Genomic DNA, 18,785 nt, shown 5'->3' with positions numbered 1-18,785 from the left:
TAGAGGTAGTACGGAGTAGATGTATAAGAAGTAGCTCGGCATCATGTATCATGCAACTGAGGTGGACGGTAGAATTTAGGCGTGGCCCTTTGGTGTACTCACGACTCTATTTGGCCTTGTGCGCGCCTTCCTCTGTATGTAGTACAACGCACCGACCGGTAGGGTGGATATCTCTCGGCCTTGTTTGGACCGAGTATGTGTGACGTACCTCAACTCGCCTAATAGCAACAGAGCTTAGGTTGCTACGGAGGCCACCCAAGGTACCTTACCTACCTTGAGGTATCTACCTTATCGGCCAGCAAAGCCACATGGAGCAGTACGCACAGTACCAAGTAATTACAACCCACCTGATTCATTACTACCTACCTACCTTACCTACTTACCACCTAGCAAGCTAGTTACGTTCATGACCTACGTGTCCAGGACAATCTTCATTCGTAGATATAGATATGTGACAATAATATTTGTTTCGGTATGTAGGTACCTAAGTAGTTATCTGTTGCTGTGGCCTGTGGCATTTGACGTTGAAATCAAGTACAGCCTGGTCTATCTACAGGGTTTTGAGGCAGGGTAAGCGTCCGTTCACGTCACCTGGCGGCTTACCCCGTGTTTCCATCACGAGTCAACAATCACTTGACACACAGCAACTCTCGACACTGTCAGACTTGGGCCAATTACTTGGCTGATTTTTCACATTTTGTTCATCCCCTTTGTACACGACAAAACACGTTCGGTGTTTGGCTCGGGGACATTCGCCAGTCATTGCACCTTTTTCATTGCTTTTGTATTTTCATTCAAGGACGCTAGATACGGCAGACATTGGTGTCGTTCTATTTCCTATTTCCTTATCGGACGTTCAATTCCCCAGTGGTCACAACTAGAACTAGGTCTAGTCTAGTGCTGTGCTGCAACGCTGCGGCTTTCCCCGCCGACCTGTTTATCAATCCGAGCTCTCCATTCCGATCCTCACCAACAACCTCGGACTTGCACATCAAGAGATTGAGTCGCACCTCTAACCTGTCCGACGACGTTTCTGCGGCCAGCAAAATCACCCCGAAGCTAGTCAAGTATTCTGGCCTGATCCTAAAGGGACGGACAGAACGACAGACGGACAGGCTTTGATAGGTGTGCCTCGAAGTGGCCATCGCCGATATCGCCAAAATGTCGCACACAGGCCGGGAGTCACCCTCCCAGATGCCACCGCTGGGCTCGTCACCCGTCGGCTCCTTTCGAGGCAGATCACTCAGCACCTCGGTTCCACGCGCCGACGTCACCGCTCGACTTGCTTCGCCACTACCGTCCCAGTTCGGTTCGCCCTCGGCTGCTCTCCTCGCGTCCTCATCGCCGAGACCCCATGCCTATCGTCAAGCATCGGAATCCGGCTCCCTTACTCCTCTTGCGGGCGCCAGCGCCACTGCCCCCGGCCCGGGAATTAGCGCTCTCGCTGCCGCACTTTCCAATACCATTGGTACATCGCCTCCGCGCTTCGGCACTCCCCCGGTACGATCACAATCCCCGGCGGCTTCCTCGGCTGCCGCGCCTATGCTTGGCTCGACACCGCCCGCCAACTATGGATCTTTTGATGCACGGGCTCGACTCCTTCAATCCGACAGCTCCCAACGCGACGACGACGAGGCGGTGGCGGAGATTGTGAGGAGGCATCTGGTACAGCCGACCGACAGTTCGGAAGGACCCGACGACTCTTCCAAGGGCAAGCAAGTTGTTGACGGTTCGGGGCCAGGGCTTGATGATGATGAATTCTCGAGTTTGAAACTACAGGGAGGTGACATCACTCGGCCCATTTACAGGTGGACAGAAGATGCCACGAATCGAGAGCGCATTCAGCGGAGCAAGAGCTTTAGTATGCCTCGCCCCGACCCTGAACATGAAGTTCTCGATATAAACAACATCAAAGTCCCTGGCGGGTTCCGGCGCAACTTCCTTCGTCGGGCGGCTAGGAGTCCCTCTGCGAACCCCAGCTCGATGGAGGGTGGACGTACATCGCAGGAGCCTCCCTTGGTCACTTCCAACTTCCTCGAATTTCTCTCGATATATGGCCACTTTGCCGGAGAGGAACTCGAGGAGGATGACGAGGTCCTGGGTCCCGGCGAGTACTTTTCTAGCGGAGATGACGACGAGGATCTTTACACAGCCGGCGAAGGGTCAGATGATGATCGCGACCCGATGGAAGACAGTGCGCTGTTGACCCCTGGCAGGCGTAAGCGTAGGAGAAAGCACCGTGGCGGCAGCGGCAAGGCCACTCCCCTTAACGCAGCGATGGTACTCCTTAAGTCATTTGTGGGCACTGGCGTGCTGTTCTTGCCCAGGGCGTACCTGAATGGTGGCATGATTTTCAGCAACTTGGTACTACTTTTCGTGGCTGCCCTTAGCTACTATTGCTTTGTGCTCCTGGTCAACACTCGCCTCAAGGTTGACGGTTCGTTTGGCGATATCGGCGGAATTCTATATGGCAAGTGGATGAGGTTGCTGATCCTGACATCCATCGTCATCAGTCAGGTCGGGTTCGTTGCTGCTTACATTGTTTTCACGTCCGAAAACTTGAAGGCCTTCATTCTTGCTGTCACTGATTGTCGGACGTCAATTGACGTCGGATACCTGATTCTCATGCAGATGGTCATATTCCTCCCATTTTCTCTGTTCCGAGACATCAATAAGCTGGCCTTTACTGCGCTCATTGCTGATGCTTTTATCGTCATTGGTCTGGCCTACCTCTTCTACTTCGACGTACTTACACTTAGCACCAACGGATTGGCCGATATCATTTACTTCAACCAGAAAGATTGGACGCTGTTCATCGGCACAGCTATCTTTACTTTTGAGGGCATTGGTCTGATCATCCCGATTCAGGAGTCGATGAAAGACCCTAAAAAGTTCCCCAAGGTTATGGCCGTGATCATGGTGATCATCACCACTCTCTTCACTGTCATGGGCGCCGTCTCATATGCTGCCTACGGCTCCAAGACGGAGACGGTTGTTTTACTGAACCTTCCACAGGATGATAAGATGGTCAACGTTGTCCAGTTCCTATACTCGTTGGCCATTCTTTTGTCAACACCGTTGCAAATATTCCCCGCTATCAGGATTACCGAGAATGGTTTGTTCACTCGCAGCGGCAAATACAACCCCTACATCAAGTGGCAGAAGAACATCTATCGATTCTGCGTGGTCGCTGGGTGTGCTGCGCTCGCTTGGGGCGGTGCCGACAACCTTGACAAATTTGTTGCTTTGGTTGGAAACTTTGCGTGCATCCCGCTCGTCTACATCTACCCGGTATGTGCTTTACTTGTTATTGGTCCTTTTGACATAACCCTTGGGCAGAAAGCTAATCATTTGTCCTGTTGATTACTAGCCCCTCTTGCACTACCGTGCCGTGGCCAAGAGCAACCTGAAGAGATGGTCTGACCTGGGACTCTGCGTGTTCGGCTTCGTTGCCATGGCATACACGACAAGCCTGACGGTCATGGCTTGGGCGGACAGTTCCAGCGAGCCTAAGCCTCCGTCCTACTGTGATTCCAAGAGACACTAGGCGCTGTCAGGCATAACGGTCAATAACGGGCTTACTGTGAGCCATTCTCCTTGAGGAATCTTGGGGTTTGTGCTCTCTAATGCCCGAAACGTATTTATTCTGGAAGACCAGAATTGCCTGCATTCATTGGTGTCAGGATTTTGAGAGGATGAAGGGGTGTTAAGAGCGCGGGGGCTCCAGGGCCTGCGAGAGTTTATAGCGAAGGTACATTAGGAGGCTTAAACTGCATTCTTTGAGTTTTTTGTGTATAGATAGCATCTTCAGAGACAAGCCAGGACTCGATATAGAGCTCTTAGGTCTGTGCAAGTTTCGGCCAGATAGGCGCCGCAACCTGACACGAAGTCGGAGCGAGTTTGGGTAGTTTTGAAATACATCAGAGGCTCTTTTTGTAATACACACCAGACTCAGCTACAGTCGAGCCAGCTCGAGTACTTTCTCAGAAAGAAGAATAAGAAAATCCCCTAAATTAGGTACCTGTTAGCTGAAAGGTTGATAGTTGCTATGATTGTAGTCGGGGCGACGGCTTGACCGCCCCACTTTTTGCCTGTTCCTCGAGCATTTAACTCGCAGAATATCTGCGTTGAACCATACACCGTGTTGCAATTTTCATTCTCAACTGAATATCACTTGAATTTTTCGACTTTCGAAATAGCTCGTCTCGATATCTTTGCGACAAGAACTCAAACCTCTGACCAAATTTTGATACTGGGCTTATTTGCCAATTTGTCGCCAAAATGAACGCTCCCGACCGGTGAGTTCTTGATCTCGAACCCAAGGCTCGTTTTTTTACGACCTCAGTGTGCGATATCCCAAGGGCCATGGCAAACGCCATCAGCAATCATTGGCAGAGAGGGCTCGAAGAGATTTGCTTGGATGAAACAATCATCTTGGGTTGTGGTCGGCCGCATGTTCGCATGTCTGCACTTGACTCTATCTCACCTCTGAAAGGGACTCGGGAGCGGAAGAGGTGGTGCGCGGAAAGGACTCAATGCGCCCTGGGGGGAAATCACCTTTATTGAGATTTACTTGGCGTTTACTAGATGGAGACGCTGTCAGAGAGTTTTATCTGTGCGCTTTATGACAGTAAATGGGACAAGAAGGCTAACGGCAGCATTCCAGATTCGAGCTGTTTCTCCTGGAGCCGGGAGAGGAGAAACTGACCGAAACCATCAACACATGTCAGTGCAACTCCGTCCAGAGGGTGAGGGCAGAGGATGACGGCTTCTACGTTTTGAAATGCCCATACTGACACTGGTAAACAGCCATGTCAAACACGTCAGACTTTACGTTCAAAAAGGAAGACCACACATTGGGCAACATGCTCACCGAGCACCTCAAGCAGCACCCCAATGTTCTGATGGCAGGCTACAAAGGTATTATCGGCTCTGCTTTTTTTTCTTCTTCCCTCTCCTATATACCTTCTTCACATCTCCAGGCGCAACAGACAGGAGCGGCAGTTTCTGACGATTTCCTATAGTTTCTCACCCTAACGTGCCCGAGTTCTTCCTGCGCATCCAGACTGACGGCAAGGTGACGCCCAAGGCGTGCTTGCTGGACGCCTGCCGCACGATCCTGCACAGTCTCGGCCAGATCAGGACCGAGTTCACGCGGGAGTTCGAGCTCAGGAGGATGGTTGCAGCCGGCGAGCAGCAGCAGAACGGAGAGCATGGCCATGGGCTCTAGAAGGCTCCTAAACTTTAAGCTTCACCTGTTCTTTTTTTCGGCTGGCGGGAGTTGAGGGCTGGGGGAATATGGCTCAAGAACTAAAGCACGTATATCATGATGTAGGCGTTTTGGGGGAGTTTCTGCATTTCTTCTCTGGCTGGTCAATTAGAGGCTGCCTGAATTTCACTTTCTGTGTTTGTGATTTTGCGGATTTGGTGCCCCGGCGGATGTATGCAGGCAGTCTTAGTTCGAGGGCCATAACACTTCGGACTGGCCGGGACATCTTGAATCGATGACCAGACATTCAACAGAGTCTTTCATCAGGCGCCTGACTGCTTCCATGATGTCCCCATTCGTCAAGCCACTATATCGGCCTCGTTCAACTTAGTTAAGGGACCTTTCTCGTATCAACCTGATCCAGAGCAGGTACAGCACTTTCGCCGGGGCAAGGTCTCAATCCAGAGCTTCCAGCGTTTATTCCCTCCTGAGCTCTAACACAGGCTTGGAGGCCGGTTGCAAATTGAGCATTACGGTCATGTTTTAGATAGCTTTGTTTCCTCCCGGTCATGCCTGTAGAGGACCCTCGCCTCCTGGGATCAGCTGTACAAAATAGCATGTCAGTAGAATTCACGCTGTGATACAGTTCTTCTCCTGGTGGTGAGCATACCATGCAAATGTTGTTTCCGTTGAGGAGAATCTTGGACATTTTTGTGTGGTTCCCAGAGTAATCGCTGGATGACAAAGAATATAAGTATGGGCTAGGGCGCGTTGCGTAATGACACGACGGGGGGACATACAACTCTGTCACGTCCTCAAGGACCATATTAACGTAGTCGTCAAATCCCACAAGTAACCCGCTGAATTCTGCATATCGAATTCAAATTAGCATTCAAGCCCAGTTGAAGAGGTTCGAATCAGGGCAGGCTGTGTTGCGTACCCTTGTCACCCTTCATGATCACCCAAATGCGGGAGCCGACACACTTGTCGATGAGCTCTGTGTTGATAGAGTGAACATGTCAGTTGAATGGCTTTTTGATTTGGTTCTCTCAATCTCATTTATCATTGAAACGTGTTTTCCAGATCCTCTGAGATCTTTCCTTACCTAATGGAAGCAGTTGTGTCGCCATGATGAAGTTTTGTCGGCTTTTTGCGAGTATTGGGCAGTAGGACGGACTGATTGCAAGTGGTCAACGCAGATAAATCCAGCCGCCGCAAAGCAAGCAACAAGCACCCATCGTTGCTGGTGGGGTGGATGCAACTCATGGACTGAGATAATTCATTGCAAAGATCACGTGGTGTCACCTGATTTCGTGATAGTTTGTCGCCTTCCCATAAGGCGAACAGGGATGCGGAACGATCGACTTTCGCGCACTGCACGCATATCGCAGGCAAGGGATCTTTGTTCACGCTATTTCCGTCTCTCGGTCTCGAACGGTATCTAGAAATCCGCACCCGTGCCTAAAACACCCCCGGTCGTTCGATTGGCAGAGAGCGCTCGGTTCATGAGAGTGGGCGCATGCCATGGTGTATCTGCGCCCGCGAAGCAGAAGATGGCTTGATTCTAGTTCTAGTCGTGGCGACATGAGAGCCGCTACTCACTCCTACTTGCTCCAAGATGAAGCAAGATTTCAGGCCCGTTCATTTGTTACGTCTCTGAAAAGAAAACAAACACCTTTTTCTTTGAAGATTTTCCCAGAGAAGGCATTTGCAAGAAGAACTTTGTACAGCAGCAGCATCACTATGCGAGCGCGTGCGCCACCCCCGTCAACATGGAGACTCTGGCATCCCCGCAACGGCCTGAGTTTCGCGTCTTCTAACACGCCAGAAGCGCCCGCACAAAATCTGCCACAGCCATTGTATCCGGACCTCTCCGGCTTTCGCTCAATATACAGCACTAGTGCATCTTGTTCAACTGAGCCCCTAACTACCTCGACGACGTTACAGTGCGAGGGAGATGACATTCAGCAGGAGAGCGGTTGTTTAGCTGCCCCTCATGTGGCCCAGTCCGCCGTCCAGTCTTCCTCAGCAGATATAGCCCCGCCAGCACTTCGACAAGACGTTGATGTTGAGCATAAGGAGACAGAGGCTGTAGATGGTTTTAAATCAGAGGCAAATCTGCCACCATCCACAACCCTAGACTTCAAGATGGACGTCGAATTGTTCCGTACAGCGAAGCAAGCTCGCAAAGGCTCAATGGACTCATACTGGGCCTACACTCTCTACCGTGGACCCCAGGGCGAGAAGGTTAGGGTCCATTACTGCAAGAGTAATTACACTACAGAGCGAGTGTGCCAGTACTTCTTGGACGAAAGGGTAATCGGGTTGGATCTGGAGTGGGTTGCAGATGCCAGGAAATCCTCCGGTGCACGGAGGAACGTTTGTCTCGTGCAACTTGCCAGCCCAAGCCGTATCGCCTTGTTCCACCTTGCACTGTACCCAAAAGATGACTCGTTGGTGGCGCCATCGCTAAAGCTGCTGTTGGAAAATTCCGACATCTCCAAGGTTGGTGTCAATATCAAGGCCGACTGTACGCGACTACGGACCTGGCTGGGCATTGACTCCAAAGGTGTCTTTGAGCTTAGCCACCTCTACAAACTGGTCAAATACTCGGCAAGTGGCGAAACGCACTTGATCAACAGACGCGCCGTAGCGTTGGCTGAACAAGTCGAAGCGGTTTTCGGGCTTTCAATGTTTAAAGGGCAGGACGTTCGGTCAAGCGACTGGTCTAAACCGTTGAAGATGGAACAGATCATTTGTATGTTTCACCACCATTTGCCGATGCCACGGGCACCTTGCTTACTTTCACACGCAGATTCTTCGTCGGATGCCTATGCGGGGCCTCAGATATACAATGTCCTGGAACAGCAGCGCGAGGCTCTCGATCCAACGCCACCGCGGCCTTACCACGTAGAGCTTGGTCTTCCCATCAGACTGGCGGATGGAAAGACAGTTGTCGCTGTGGAGGAAGGTGCAGAAGATGTGGAGTTTGAGGACAACGAGGAAGCTTCCTACGTACCGCCAGAGGAGGAGCTCATAAAGTCAGCATCAGACACACTCACTTTTGAGCCCGATCTTGAGGAAGCGGGACCTAAAGTCACTCGAACCGCTCGCTCTGCGGCGCTACCAAAAACAGAAGTAGCCAAACCTGTCAAAGACGACAGGGTTATTGCAGCTGAAGACTGGTTGGCAGAGTATCGCGCAAGCTGCAAATCTCCACCAAGAGCTACCGCAGCTGCCCTCCGGGCTTACCATATCTGGAGCCAGAACCATGACCTCAGTCCTTCGGCTATAGCATCAATCCTGAGGAATCCTCCGCTGCAAACTAACACCGTACACACATATATTCTTGACGCCATCAAGAAGGAAAAGCTACCTTTTGAGCACGCGAGACTGCGTGATGAGGTGCTTGCTGAAGTTCCTGCCCGGACCCTTTCATCGAGGTATGCCGCACTGGAACGACAGACGAGGACCACAGAGGTCTCTTCGACTGATTAAAACTATGGCTCGCAAACAAATTTCTACCCGATTACGATTCAGCAACGATTCATACCTTACTCTATACATTCAGTTGCAAACATGTCATAATAAAAGGTTATGATTGATTACAAGCAGCGTATACGAAGCACTGCTTCTGCCGTGATATGGCGCATGATTAGTCTGCAAATCGTTTTGCATTATCTTATATAAACAATTACAACAAGTACAATGACCCCAATATGTTCGTCTTGTATAATTGTGAGCCTTATTCATCCCCTCAGGAAATTCATTCTTCATTACCCCACCAAGGAACACGATCAAGCATCGGGAAACTCCCGCAAACAAAACAATGGGTTGAGTTTAGCTTGAATTGATGTCCTGCCGATCTGTAAACATGATGGCGATCCTCTGTGGCTATTTGACGACAACAGTAGGTGGTAAACGCCTAGGTTTGAAGTGCTTAATCCAGGCTTTCGGCTCCCGCCGATTATGAACTATACATAGTAACCTATTTAGCAATTGGACCTGGTGATAGTTGAAATTGGATACGATTAAATTCCCTGTTTCGTAATAAACATGGTATTTTCGACTAGGAAGCTGCGGAACTTCTTTGCTTGGCTATTGAGAAAACAGTAAGAAATGTCACTATTAATACAGGATTGGTGCGGAATTGTCCGGTGGGGATAGACGAGGGTCGAGATCGGAAGTGGACGGCCGATTCCGTTCCTAAATAGTTGTGGTGACATGTTGGCTGGCCAGGTTCGGATACATTGGAATATGCCATGTTACCAAAGGGTCCGCTAAACAAGTCTTTCCTATCACGTCAGTTTTATGTTGCGTTATTTACTTTGCAAATTGGTATCTACTACAAAGCCTTCTAATTTTAAGGTCCCCAGACGCCATCGGATCAAGATGATATTATATTCCTTCCCTTGTTGATTTGCACCTTTTTGTCCTCTCCTCCACTCACGATACCCCATGTCTTGTCCCACTGCACGTCAAAGACCTTGACTCCCTCGCCTGCCAAAGGCCTCTTCTTGTCACCCAGACTCTCGCGCTCGATTAAATAAACAGACTCTCCCACGCTTCCGAGTCCAGTTTCTTCCTTGCCGGCGGCGGGACGGACGCTTCGCAGGTCCCAAATACGACATGTGCCGTCGTGGGATCCAGACACTAATGAATATTCGTTGTCCGGGGAGGCCGAGACTGAAGAGACAACGTTGATATGGCCGCGCAGCGTCATGACCGATGTCGCGGCGGCGCTTTCTCGAGGATCTATGAGAGTGACATTCCGCGATGACGTTCCGGCTGCGATGAGCGGAGCTGATTTGTTGGAGAGATAACAGGCAGACATGAGGGCGTTTGAGGTTGTGATTGTGCTGACGACACGGCTTGTCGTCAAATCCAGCACCTTGAGAGTGTGGTCTTGCGAAGCGCTGTATGCCGTGTGCTGGTTTTGCGGGTCGAAGATGGCAGCGCTGACAGGGCGGCTGTGCACGGGGATCAGAGACAGAGCACCACGCTGAGCGATTATGTTTGCGCTGGTTGTTGAACCCTTTCTCCTCTTGGTGGCGTAAGTCTGGGGTAAAAGTGCGGTCGGCGCCTCGGGAGCAAGTTTCTTTGATGTCGTCCACAAACCGATGGAACCGTCTGCGCAAGCTGTCAGGATCCGTCTCGAGCTACCATCGACGCCCAGTGACTCGATTATACTCCTGTGGCCGTAAAGCTCGAGCGTGGGCTTTAGCTGGCCTGAAAAGTGATCATCGGCTTCCGTATAGTCCCATATCCGCACAGTCCTGTCCAAACCCGCCGCGGCGATCTTCGTAGACGACATGAACTTTGCCGACTTGAGACCACACAACGGTCCGCGGTTAACAACTGACGACGTCGCCAGGGCCTGACCTGAGCCGTTCCATATCCTCAACAGACCATCGTATGACGCCGAAAGAATACGGTCCTGACCCTGAAGGAAAGAGCTCCCTGACCATTTACCGGCTGAGGAGGTGGCAGACAGCAAGTCGACGCTGCTGACCCAATCGTCGTGTTCGAAGCTCGCCTCGTACGCCGGAGGCACTAAACTCCTGACGTATTGCAGGGTCACTGTCTTTTCGAATGGGAGACCATTCTCCTTGAGGTAGTCTTCCAATGTGGTTCGGAGAAATGTGCCGTTTACGAGAAAGTCAAACGGTATTGGGGCCGCGGTGTTGAGCATAGACTCGGAGTTGAGAACTCTTGAGAGGCCATACCGACGGATATCTGAAGCGCATGTATGTCAGTTTATATAAGTATCGCGATTGCACCTTTGTTTTGTTCAAAAGATTGGTCCCACCTGCTGGTACGAGCAATAACCTCTTTGACTCGGGAAGCTCAAGGCCTTGTTCGGTGGTGGTGAACAGGACCTTGACGATCGCCTCCTGTTCTGTTGTGGCATTCATTGTGCCAAAATTTGTAATCGCGTTGTTGACGGCGTTACTTGCAGATGCTGCGTGGGTGAAATCATCCAGTGAGGGATATTATAATGCAGTAACGCGGCCTCCCGGTCTCCCTGTAATATGATGTTCTTCGGGCGCCCCGTTGCGACCTCCAGGAATTTTTTTTCTTCTCTTTATTTTTTTTTTCCTTTGGAGAAGCTGTCAGCCTTGCACGAGCCTTACCCCACGTTGGGGAGAGACCAATAGATAGATGGGGATAATGAAGGCAGTTGAACTTTACTATGGGGCATAGTGGGGCTCAAGCCAACGGCTGCCATCCGAACCAACCCCTCCACGCGTGAACTCCCTGGCAACCAAAGATACACTCAGGACATAGCAGGTCGCGTCCAGGCTCAAACTTCGGTCAACATCACGGTGTCACAGTCATCCGCTCGTCATTGTCTCGGCGCTGCTCCGACTTGGCCATGGTAAAACTAGAAGATGTGAGCAGCAGTCTGCTGCAGAAGCCATCGTAGGTGCGGTTCCAGTTTGATATAAAAAAAAATTAAAAAAAAGAAGAAAAAAATAAAACACATTTCACGTGATCATATTTGCTAACAACTACCAAACTCGAAGCAGCAATTCAAATGATAGCGAGATTCCACTGGAAAGGAGGCAATCGAGCTATAAGTCGCTCAAGACGTTTGCATTAGACAAGGAAAAACAATATCAACAGCAGTATGGGGACATGTACTTCCTCAGGCTCACCAAGATCAAGCCGGCCGTGGAGGAGATAGCATCCACCGCCTTTGGTGACCTGGTAATTGGTGGCGAGCCGGCCAGGCAGGTGCCTCGTGTGCTTGATGTCAGGCAAGGAGAGCTCTGCTGGGTTGCAGGCACCGTCTACATGGACATGCCACTCAAGCCTAGCATTCTGGAGGACGTAGCCAAAGATGTGAGTGACGAGAGAATTGTTCAAGAGCACTGACTTTTTATAAAAACGGCGAGGAAGCTCTGGCTGATGCAGCTACATAGCGTTGGATATCCGCACCCACATCAGTCCAGAAATACTTCTCAAAAGATGGCCGAGACTCGATTCTCCTTGAGGATGACTCAGGGCGCGTGCGTCTGGTGGGGGATATACTCAAGTCCGTTGTCTTGGTGACGGGCTGCATCATTGCAGTGATGGGCACTGAAAACGCAAGTGGCGAGTTCGAGGTTATTGACCTGAAATTCCCTGACCTCGCACCCCAACCAGAACGATGGTCCCTCTCAAAACCGGCAGATGACGACGTGGAGATGGGCAACGGTGGCTACTCCAGTAACCGAGGCAAGACTGCCATACTATCTGGTCTGAACTTCTCGAGTACGGATACGTCGTATGCTATGGAGTTGAACCTTCTTTTGGAGTATCTCCTTGGCGATGCACTCGACCCAATCGCTCAAAAGGATATATCGCAGATTAGCCGTCTTATTGTGGCAGGCGACTCGATCTCGCCGGATACCGGCAAACCTGCAGCCGAGGAGGAAGTGGCAGGGAAGAAGGTTCACAAGAAGTACGGCTATGATGCCAGCTCATACAATCCCATCCCCTCGCAGCTCCTCGACGAATTCCTTTCGGAGTTGCTGCCGACGATACCCGTTACCTTCCTCCCAGGAGCACACGATCCCGCCAACGCCAGTTATCCCCAGCAGCCCATCCACCCGGCCATGTTCACGAAGTCGAGAACGTATAGCGCCCTCCCCGGGCCGACTGCCGAGCCAGGCTGGTTTGACACGGTGACGAACCCCTGGGAGGGTGAGGTTGAAGGATGGAGAGTGCTGGGAACGAGCGGACAAAACGTTGATGATGTTTTCAAGTATGTCGATAGCGACGACCGACTTGGCATGATGGAGGCCATGTGCCGTTGGAGATGCTCAGCACCGACGGCGCCTGATACGCTTTGTGAGTAGCCCATGTGCCACTTATGCCTTTAGGCCCTTTAAAAGCGGGATTCGCTGACTATCTTTGTGTTTAGGGAGTTACCCTTTCCAGGACGATGATCCTTTTGTGATGAACCAATGCCCCCATCTTTACTTTGTCGGCAACCAGCCGGAGTTTGGGACCAAGACCATTACAGGAACGGAAGGTCAGGAAGTGCGTCTGATCACCGTGCCGACATTTTCAGCATCACGCGAGCTTGTGTTGGTCGATAATGAGACTCTGGAGGTTACAAGAGTCAAGATATCGGCTACTTGATGATGCAATATTAAAATTACATAGAGTTGCTTCACTAGCGAGCAATGACTTGGAGGACACGAAGATACCCATTACATTGCTAATCCCGTATTCATTGCATAAGATTTGTAGGAAGTTCTGGTCATAATCGGAGAGTATGCAGGAAACTAATACTTCCTTCGCCTTCGTACATAGAATGGATCGAGGCTTTGCAGTCATGCTGGATGAAATTTGGAGACGGCCCTTTCGAATCGATGCTCTGGAAGCTTTTTGTACCCGACTTCATTCGATTGGCACCGGTAGGTAAGATATGTAGACGATATACCTCTCCTGTAGCTCCGATGTGGAGCAGGTAGTTAGTTACCTTTGGGTGTGGGAAGTCGAGCAAGGTACAAATGGGCGTATCCGAATCTGTGTCAGGTGATCACGTGTTAGCTCCGATTTTGAGTCGGGACATCCCAGTCCAGACCATGAAATTCTTAGCTCGATTCGTCGAATGATGACCAAAAGTGAACCCTACTGTAGAAAAAGGTTTCTTTCCGAGCTGGCGAACAACCGACGGCGGTCGGAGTCTAGATTGCTGTGCGATACATGGTCCAGCATTCAATACAGCATTGATTTTCCGAGAAATCTGTAACAAACGCGCCAGCATCGAAATTTCGGTGGACACCCGCCTCGAGCACGCCGCAAGGGACACATCAAGGCAACGCTGACCCGGCCTAGCGATACCAATTACAGCCTTGGTAGAAGTCTCTATCACCATATAAAACATTTCCATACGCCGGGCCAGTCTCGATCACGACATATCCCACAATGGCATCAGCATCAACCTTTAGCAGAGCCCTGCGTCGCCTGCTCCCGACCTCAAACCCATTCATTCCCTCAGCTCTCCGACCTCAGACACACAGCATGGCCAGCAGCAACAGGACACGCTCCTTCCACAGCACGCCGCAGACGCAGGCGCGCCAGGTGAAGAAGCAGTCGACGTCGATCGGCAGCCACGCGGCGTCCATCAACCGCAAGATGGGCGGCAACAGCGGCGACCGGCTGCGCAAGGCCCAGCCCGTGGCGGCGGACCCCAAGCTGATGCTGTTCCGCAAGGTGGTGGGCGTGGTGCGCAAGACGCCGCCGCCTCTCATCATGGGTCGCAACCGTCACCTGCGGCACTGGACCATTCACCGCGCCTGGCAGCTGCACCTGCACAAGCAGCGTGACGACAAGCAGAGGATGCTCATACGCCAGTGGCACTCAATGCGTAACGCCTGTGAGGAGCTCCGCCAGACCAGCGGGCCAGGAACCAGGGATGAGGGTTACCTCTACCGCGTCGCAATGGAGAAGAAGGGCGTCTACGGCCACGACGGCTTCCCCATTGAGTACGCCAGGCCCCAGGTCGAGACGCCAGCGAGGCAGGCTTGGAACCACGATTGGAGGAGGGATTGAGTAGTTGATATACTTTGAAGAGCTTGTGGTCTCCGAAGCCAATGGCTGCGTTTTGCTGGCTTTGGCGCTACAGAGAGGGCGCTCTTTTTGTACCAAGCGTGTATAAAATTATAGACCAAATATTGACTGTATTACTTCTCATATCCTACGTCTTGTTTAGTCGGCACACTTCTGTCGGGCCATTGTCACGATCCTTCACATGGGAGTATTTTGGTTTCTCCTTTGTGATTTCGAACTCCTTTTCGTCCCCAAGCTAGAGCAGCTCCCAATCACGATGCTAACAATGTAGTCGCCGATTGATTTGCTGAAACTGAATCAGGATGTGCCAACATCCATTCTATAGATTGGAAGACCATTTCTTGCCTTCGACTTTGAAGTAATTCAATGTTTGCACAGTTCTTCATATGAACTCAAGCCCTCATACAACACCATACGCCATCTTCACATGTCACAAGCGGCAACTGGATTTGTTTGTATCTGCTGAATGCGGTCCATTACTGTCTCCGAATACTTTGACGTGCCTGAGTAAATAACGTCATTTTCAGCAAACAAAAAGGAGCATCGAGGTCTGTCTATCGCTCCCCTATTATACATTCGAAAGATTAAACAGGAAAAACAAGGCGTATCCCCCCCTTGGCCAGCAGTGAGAAAAAAGCGCAGTGCAGTGGAGATGAACATTATCAAAGGATCTGCGGGTTTTAAATACCGATGTTTTTTTTCGCACATGTTTGTTTCGTCGTCAGATGTCGTAGAAGAACGCAAAGCTTTGCGAGTTACAGAAAACTCGGCGATGATAAAATAGGGGATTGTTTTGAACGAGTGCGTTCTTTGTGGGCCCCTAGGTCCAACTTTTGGCCATTATGCCCTCAGGACCTGTCCATAATGTGTGTTGTTTTTGTTTTTCCCGGTCGTCGTAGGTTGATCGGTTGGGATACCTAACGAGTGGATTCCGTACCGTTTCTGCACCAGCTCCGAGCTGATGAATGTGCCATGGGTATGATGCTCTATAGGATCACACAGCATCCGGCTCCCTCACCCTTTTCAAATGTCAAGAGGGCTGCGCGCGTGGCTGCCTCAAAGACGTCGTCGACTCCTTCGCCAGACAAGCTCGAACACTCTAGATATTTGCGGGCACCGACTTCCTTGGCCGCAGTCTCACCGTCGTGCTCGGTGACAAAGCGCATGCTCTTCTTGCGCATCTCCTCGATGGCCACGGGGTCTTCCCGCAGGTCCTTCTTGAGGCCGACAAGGATGATGGGTACCCCAGGGCACTTTTCGGTAGCCTCTTCGATCCACTATGATTTTTGTCCCAGATTTGTCAGCCCACACAGTTCTACATCCTCTCCTTGGCTTGTACCTCCTTCCCACACCCCCTCTTCGAACATCCGCCACCAGACCCAATCGTGACGACGTGGTTGGTCGCACTTTGTGTTGCACCATGATGGTAAAAAGAACTACCGCGGAGGACCGGAGATTGCGCAGTTACACGCAGACCAAGGATCCTGAGGGTTTCGGCATTCCCCGCGAGCATCCGGGGACGGAAGCTTGCGTTTATGGTCGATCGTGGCTTGGTGGACGGCATCTTGAAGGGTGGGAGAAAACGCTTTTGAATCCCCGTTCGCAACGGGCTGCCAGTGAACCCACCTTGTGCTTCACATTGTCCAATGAATCCGGCGTGTCGACAGAAAACCCTATTAGGATGACGTGCGCTTTTGAGTATGCCAAGGGCCGTAATCGCTCGTAGTCCTCCTGGCCTGCCGTATCCCATAATGCTAGCTGCACCGACTTGCCATCCACCCTGCAATCTGTCACGTAGTTTTCGAAGACGGTCGGAATCTGTATGCTCCGTTGACTGTGGTCAGGCCTTCTTGGAGCTCTATATTCTCTGATCGATTCGTTTCCGTGTTTGCTGGGTCGTTTCCGGACTTACATAATGCTGTGACAAGGTAAAAAGGGTGTTTGTTTAGTCTTGTGGCCCTCATCGCAACAAACAACAAACCGTAATTTTTTCTGACAGGAGCCGGGTTTAGGGATACTTACTGTTGGAAAATACCCAAGAGTGAACACGCTAAGTAAACTTGTCTTTCCGCATGCACCGTCTCCTATAATTACCAGTTTCCTGTAGATTCGGGCATAAATACAAATGTGTTAAGATATAGAAGAAATGAAGGAGCACACTACATTCATCTTTGTTTCCAGCGAGTGTTGCATCGTACCTGCGAATGACGTTCTGATTATTTGCGGCCGCCATGCTTGCTTAGCCGCACGCTCACAGGGTGCGTGTGTTTATTTTATGTTTCTTGTGTGTTCCGGGGATCCCCCTTTTTTATTCGATTCCGGATGATTTGTCGATCGCCCTAGGCTGAAAAGTCGACGTCGTCTGCAAGGCGGCAAACGTTTTGCCTAAAAAGTAGTCAGGGGTTTTGGTTCTTCGCTCGGAGTCGTAGTCGTGCAGTATGGCAAAACTATGTGCTTGCTGCTGATGCTGTAAACCGAGGTGCGAATTGCTTCATGTGCGAGCAAATGACTCTTGACAATGAGGATTGTCGTAGAGTTTCCTGATGTGGTGCAGATTCGTTTTGTTTGTTGGGGTTTGGAAAGGAGAAAGGGTTGGTCCGTTGACTCGGTGAGAAAGTCCGTCCTCTGAGAGGCCGCCGCGCGCGCTTGTTCGCTTCGTGGGTGGGTGGAGAGTTTGTTTGTGCTGGAGAAACAAAACGGGCGGGCGTAGGTCGGATATTAAATCACAAAAAAAAAACACATCAATCTCGTACAAAGTAGAGTTCAAGGATGAGGGGCCACCGCCAACCAGCTTGACTTGGAAGGGATAGGCTAGGTTACGAAAGTAGGACACAGGCAGCAGGCTAGTTCTAGGCCGACTAGATCACGGCATAATTAGATCGAAAAAAAAAAAAAATTTAAAAAAAAATTAGATAGGTAAAGGTAAGAGGTGATAGATAGTGGTAGGCATGGATAGTATTGAACGTTCAGCTGGTTCTCTTCCCCCTTACCAATATTATGACCATGGATGGATGGTCTGGTCTACCCACAGCTGGTTTGGGCACCTCCAAGGACCAGACGAAGAAGCCTGTGCTGCGGCAGAGCAAAGACCCACAGGGGTAAAGGAGCTAGGTACCTTGAAACCTCTCTGTAGGCTTAGCCAAGGAGCAAAGGTACATGTAGTGTACGGTAGGTTGTTGTGGGGAGTCGACGCTACGACGGCACAAACGGCGGAGCCACTTGGGGTGCATGAGAATCTGCAGTCGGCTGGTGTAAAGAGACTGCATCAGTCAATCAATTGACAGTATTCCAGTGGGCGGGTTGTAAATGCGTGCGCGGCGTGTAACGTTAGTTGCAACAGGGGTTCGCCAAGAAAACGCCGCACTGCGCTGCGTACCCGGCACAAAGACACCGACCGACCGTGAGACCGACCCATGCGATCTCTTTTTGTGGTCTTTTTGAGTGGTTGGACCGAGCCGCGTAAGTCGGACAGCCATTTTTACTCTCTGGTGTTTTGATCTGACCTGACATCTGTATATTGTTCAAATCGCCGTTCGTTAAGCTGGCGATCGCTTTATTTTGTACAAGTCCACAAATACCAGTCCCGAGGCAGATCAATAGACACAGAATTGAGTCGACGCTTTGGGGGGGGGGGGGGGGGGTTGACTTTTTGATCCCTCTCGAAGTACAAACTAACAAATGAACTACATAAGTACCGCGTTGGGCCGGATCACTGGTGAGGATATCAGATCTGAGAATCTACGATTGCCCTGGAACTGTTTGCTTGAATTTCGTTCACCATTGAACTTACGACGTAGGCCTTCCGTTGTTGTTGATAAGATTGAGTAATTCATATTTCTTTTTTCCGTCTTAGTTTTCTGTTTTCTTTTTTTTTCTTTTTCCCCTTGTTCATCAAATCAAACAAACAGTACTTCGTACAATAACCAACCGAGTCATCTCATACCCAACATGCAGTGATTGCCGACTCGTCATGACGTTCTCCGATGCCGTGCCGTGCCAAGCTCCGGCT

At 50.7% G+C, this 18,785-nt stretch overlaps 9 protein-coding genes across 9 annotated transcripts; 5 read left to right on the top strand and 4 right to left on the bottom strand.

Moving 5' to 3' along the window:
- The first annotated feature begins 627 nt into the window (after positions 1-627).
- Positions 628-4,029, top strand: MGG_02464 (vacuolar amino acid transporter 3). The gene is made up of 2 exons (XM_003709210.1): positions 628-3,291; positions 3,371-4,029. Exons 1-2 carry the CDS (start codon positions 1,162-1,164, stop codon positions 3,545-3,547), a joined length of 2,307 nt encoding a protein of 768 aa, XP_003709258.1. The 5' UTR covers positions 628-1,161; the 3' UTR covers positions 3,548-4,029.
- Positions 4,030-4,149: 120 nt separating this feature from the next.
- On the top strand, positions 4,150-5,520 carry MGG_02463 (uncharacterized protein). Its single transcript, XM_003709209.1, has 4 exons — positions 4,150-4,298; positions 4,667-4,725; positions 4,810-4,920; positions 5,025-5,520. The coding sequence occupies exons 1-4, from the start codon at positions 4,282-4,284 to the stop codon at positions 5,228-5,230; spliced, it is 393 nt and encodes a 130-aa protein (XP_003709257.1). The 5' UTR covers positions 4,150-4,281; the 3' UTR covers positions 5,231-5,520.
- On the bottom strand, positions 5,262-6,444 carry MGG_02462 (U6 snRNA-associated Sm-like protein LSm5). Its single transcript, XM_003709208.1, has 5 exons — positions 6,315-6,444; positions 6,150-6,206; positions 6,010-6,076; positions 5,880-5,943; positions 5,262-5,812 (listed from the first exon to the last, which is right to left on the bottom strand). The coding sequence occupies exons 1-5, from the start codon at positions 6,337-6,339 to the stop codon at positions 5,777-5,779; spliced, it is 249 nt and encodes an 82-aa protein (XP_003709256.1). The 5' UTR covers positions 6,340-6,444; the 3' UTR covers positions 5,262-5,776.
- Positions 6,445-6,540: 96 nt separating this feature from the next.
- MGG_02461 (uncharacterized protein) lies at positions 6,541-9,091 on the top strand. The gene is made up of 2 exons (XM_003709207.1): positions 6,541-7,967; positions 8,025-9,091. Exons 1-2 carry the CDS (start codon positions 6,734-6,736, stop codon positions 8,705-8,707), a joined length of 1,917 nt encoding a protein of 638 aa, XP_003709255.1. The 5' UTR covers positions 6,541-6,733; the 3' UTR covers positions 8,708-9,091.
- Positions 9,092-9,411: 320 nt separating this feature from the next.
- On the bottom strand, positions 9,412-11,301 carry MGG_02460 (ribosome biogenesis protein YTM1). The gene is made up of 2 exons (XM_003709206.1): positions 11,019-11,301; positions 9,412-10,945 (listed from the first exon to the last, which is right to left on the bottom strand). The coding sequence occupies exons 1-2, from the start codon at positions 11,122-11,124 to the stop codon at positions 9,597-9,599; spliced, it is 1,455 nt and encodes a 484-aa protein (XP_003709254.1). The 5' UTR covers positions 11,125-11,301; the 3' UTR covers positions 9,412-9,596.
- Positions 11,302-11,465: 164 nt separating this feature from the next.
- Positions 11,466-13,648, top strand: MGG_02459 (DNA polymerase delta small subunit). The gene is made up of 4 exons (XM_003709205.1): positions 11,466-11,632; positions 11,740-12,055; positions 12,136-13,045; positions 13,119-13,648. The coding sequence occupies exons 1-4, from the start codon at positions 11,586-11,588 to the stop codon at positions 13,337-13,339; spliced, it is 1,494 nt and encodes a 497-aa protein (XP_003709253.1). The 5' UTR covers positions 11,466-11,585; the 3' UTR covers positions 13,340-13,648.
- A 168-nt stretch (positions 13,649-13,816) lies between these two features.
- On the top strand, positions 13,817-14,901 carry MGG_02458 (uncharacterized protein). Its single transcript, XM_003709204.1, has one exon. It carries the CDS (start codon positions 14,132-14,134, stop codon positions 14,756-14,758), a length of 627 nt encoding a protein of 208 aa, XP_003709252.1. The 5' UTR covers positions 13,817-14,131; the 3' UTR covers positions 14,759-14,901.
- A 304-nt stretch (positions 14,902-15,205) lies between these two features.
- MGG_02457 (GTP-binding protein rho2) lies at positions 15,206-17,815 on the bottom strand. The gene is made up of 5 exons (XM_003709203.1): positions 16,975-17,815; positions 16,799-16,877; positions 16,689-16,694; positions 16,403-16,594; positions 15,206-16,053 (listed from the first exon to the last, which is right to left on the bottom strand). Exons 1-5 carry the CDS (start codon positions 17,007-17,009, stop codon positions 15,763-15,765), a joined length of 603 nt encoding a protein of 200 aa, XP_003709251.1. The 5' UTR covers positions 17,010-17,815; the 3' UTR covers positions 15,206-15,762.
- Positions 17,816-17,883: 68 nt separating this feature from the next.
- Positions 17,884-18,286, bottom strand: MGG_16128 (uncharacterized protein; the record flags this gene model as incomplete). Its single annotated transcript, XM_003709202.1, has 2 exons — positions 17,884-18,022; positions 18,153-18,286. The coding sequence occupies 2 exons, from the start codon at positions 18,284-18,286 to the stop codon at positions 17,884-17,886; spliced, it is 273 nt and encodes a 90-aa protein (XP_003709250.1).
- Between the last annotated feature and the right edge of the window lie 499 nt (positions 18,287-18,785).

Source organism: Pyricularia oryzae, chromosome 1 (assembly GCF_000002495.2).
Source record: "Pyricularia oryzae 70-15 chromosome 1, whole genome shotgun sequence".
NCBI classification, from domain to species: Eukaryota; Fungi; Ascomycota; class Sordariomycetes; order Magnaporthales; family Pyriculariaceae; genus Pyricularia; species Pyricularia oryzae.
The sequence above is the reverse complement of the archived record's forward strand: the minus strand, read 5'-3'. Positions and strand labels throughout refer to the sequence as shown.

Excerpts from the sequence above, each read along its gene's own strand:
- MGG_02464 (XM_003709210.1), top strand. The coding sequence starts at position 1,162 with ATGTCGCACACAGGCCGGGAGTCACCCTCCCAGATGCCACCGCTGGGC. Across the intron at positions 3,292-3,370 it reads CGCTCGTCTACATCTACCCG|CCCCTCTTGCACTACCGTGC; the intron begins GTATGTGCTTTA and ends GTTGATTACTAG.
- MGG_02463 (XM_003709209.1), top strand. Across the intron at positions 4,726-4,809 it reads GACCGAAACCATCAACACAT|CCATGTCAAACACGTCAGAC; the intron begins GTCAGTGCAACT and ends ACTGGTAAACAG. Across the intron at positions 4,921-5,024 it reads TCTGATGGCAGGCTACAAAG|TTTCTCACCCTAACGTGCCC; the intron begins GTATTATCGGCT and ends GATTTCCTATAG.
- MGG_02462 (XM_003709208.1), bottom strand. The coding sequence starts at position 6,339 with ATGGCGACACAACTGCTTCCATTAG. Across the intron at positions 6,207-6,314 it reads GACACAACTGCTTCCATTAG|AGCTCATCGACAAGTGTGTC; the intron begins GTAAGGAAAGAT and ends CTATCAACACAG. Across the intron at positions 5,944-6,009 it reads CTTGAGGACGTGACAGAGTT|CGATTACTCTGGGAACCACA; the intron begins GTATGTCCCCCC and ends TTTGTCATCCAG.
- MGG_02461 (XM_003709207.1), top strand. The coding sequence starts at position 6,734 with ATGGTGTATCTGCGCCCGCGAAGCAGAAGATGGCTTGATTCTAGTTCT. Across the intron at positions 7,968-8,024 it reads GAAGATGGAACAGATCATTT|ATTCTTCGTCGGATGCCTAT; the intron begins GTATGTTTCACC and ends TTTCACACGCAG.
- MGG_02460 (XM_003709206.1), bottom strand. The coding sequence starts at position 11,124 with ATGAATGCCACAACAGAACAGGAGGCGATCGTCAAGGTCCTGTTCACC. Across the intron at positions 10,946-11,018 it reads GTTATTGCTCGTACCAGCAG|ATATCCGTCGGTATGGCCTC; the intron begins GTGGGACCAATC and ends CATGCGCTTCAG.
- MGG_02459 (XM_003709205.1), top strand. The coding sequence starts at position 11,586 with ATGGTAAAACTAGAAGATGTGAGCAGCAGTCTGCTGCAGAAGCCATC. Across the intron at positions 12,056-12,135 it reads TGGAGGACGTAGCCAAAGAT|CGTTGGATATCCGCACCCAC; the intron begins GTGAGTGACGAG and ends GCAGCTACATAG. Across the intron at positions 13,046-13,118 it reads GACGGCGCCTGATACGCTTT|GGAGTTACCCTTTCCAGGAC; the intron begins GTGAGTAGCCCA and ends CTTTGTGTTTAG.
- MGG_02458 (XM_003709204.1), top strand. The coding sequence starts at position 14,132 with ATGGCATCAGCATCAACCTTTAGCAGAGCCCTGCGTCGCCTGCTCCCG.
- MGG_02457 (XM_003709203.1), bottom strand. The coding sequence starts at position 17,009 with ATGGCGGCCGCAAATAATCAGAACGTCATTCGCAG. Across the intron at positions 16,878-16,974 it reads AATCAGAACGTCATTCGCAG|GAAACTGGTAATTATAGGAG; the intron begins GTACGATGCAAC and ends CCGAATCTACAG. Across the intron at positions 16,054-16,402 it reads TGGACAATGTGAAGCACAAG|TGGATCGAAGAGGCTACCGA; the intron begins GTGGGTTCACTG and ends CAAAAATCATAG.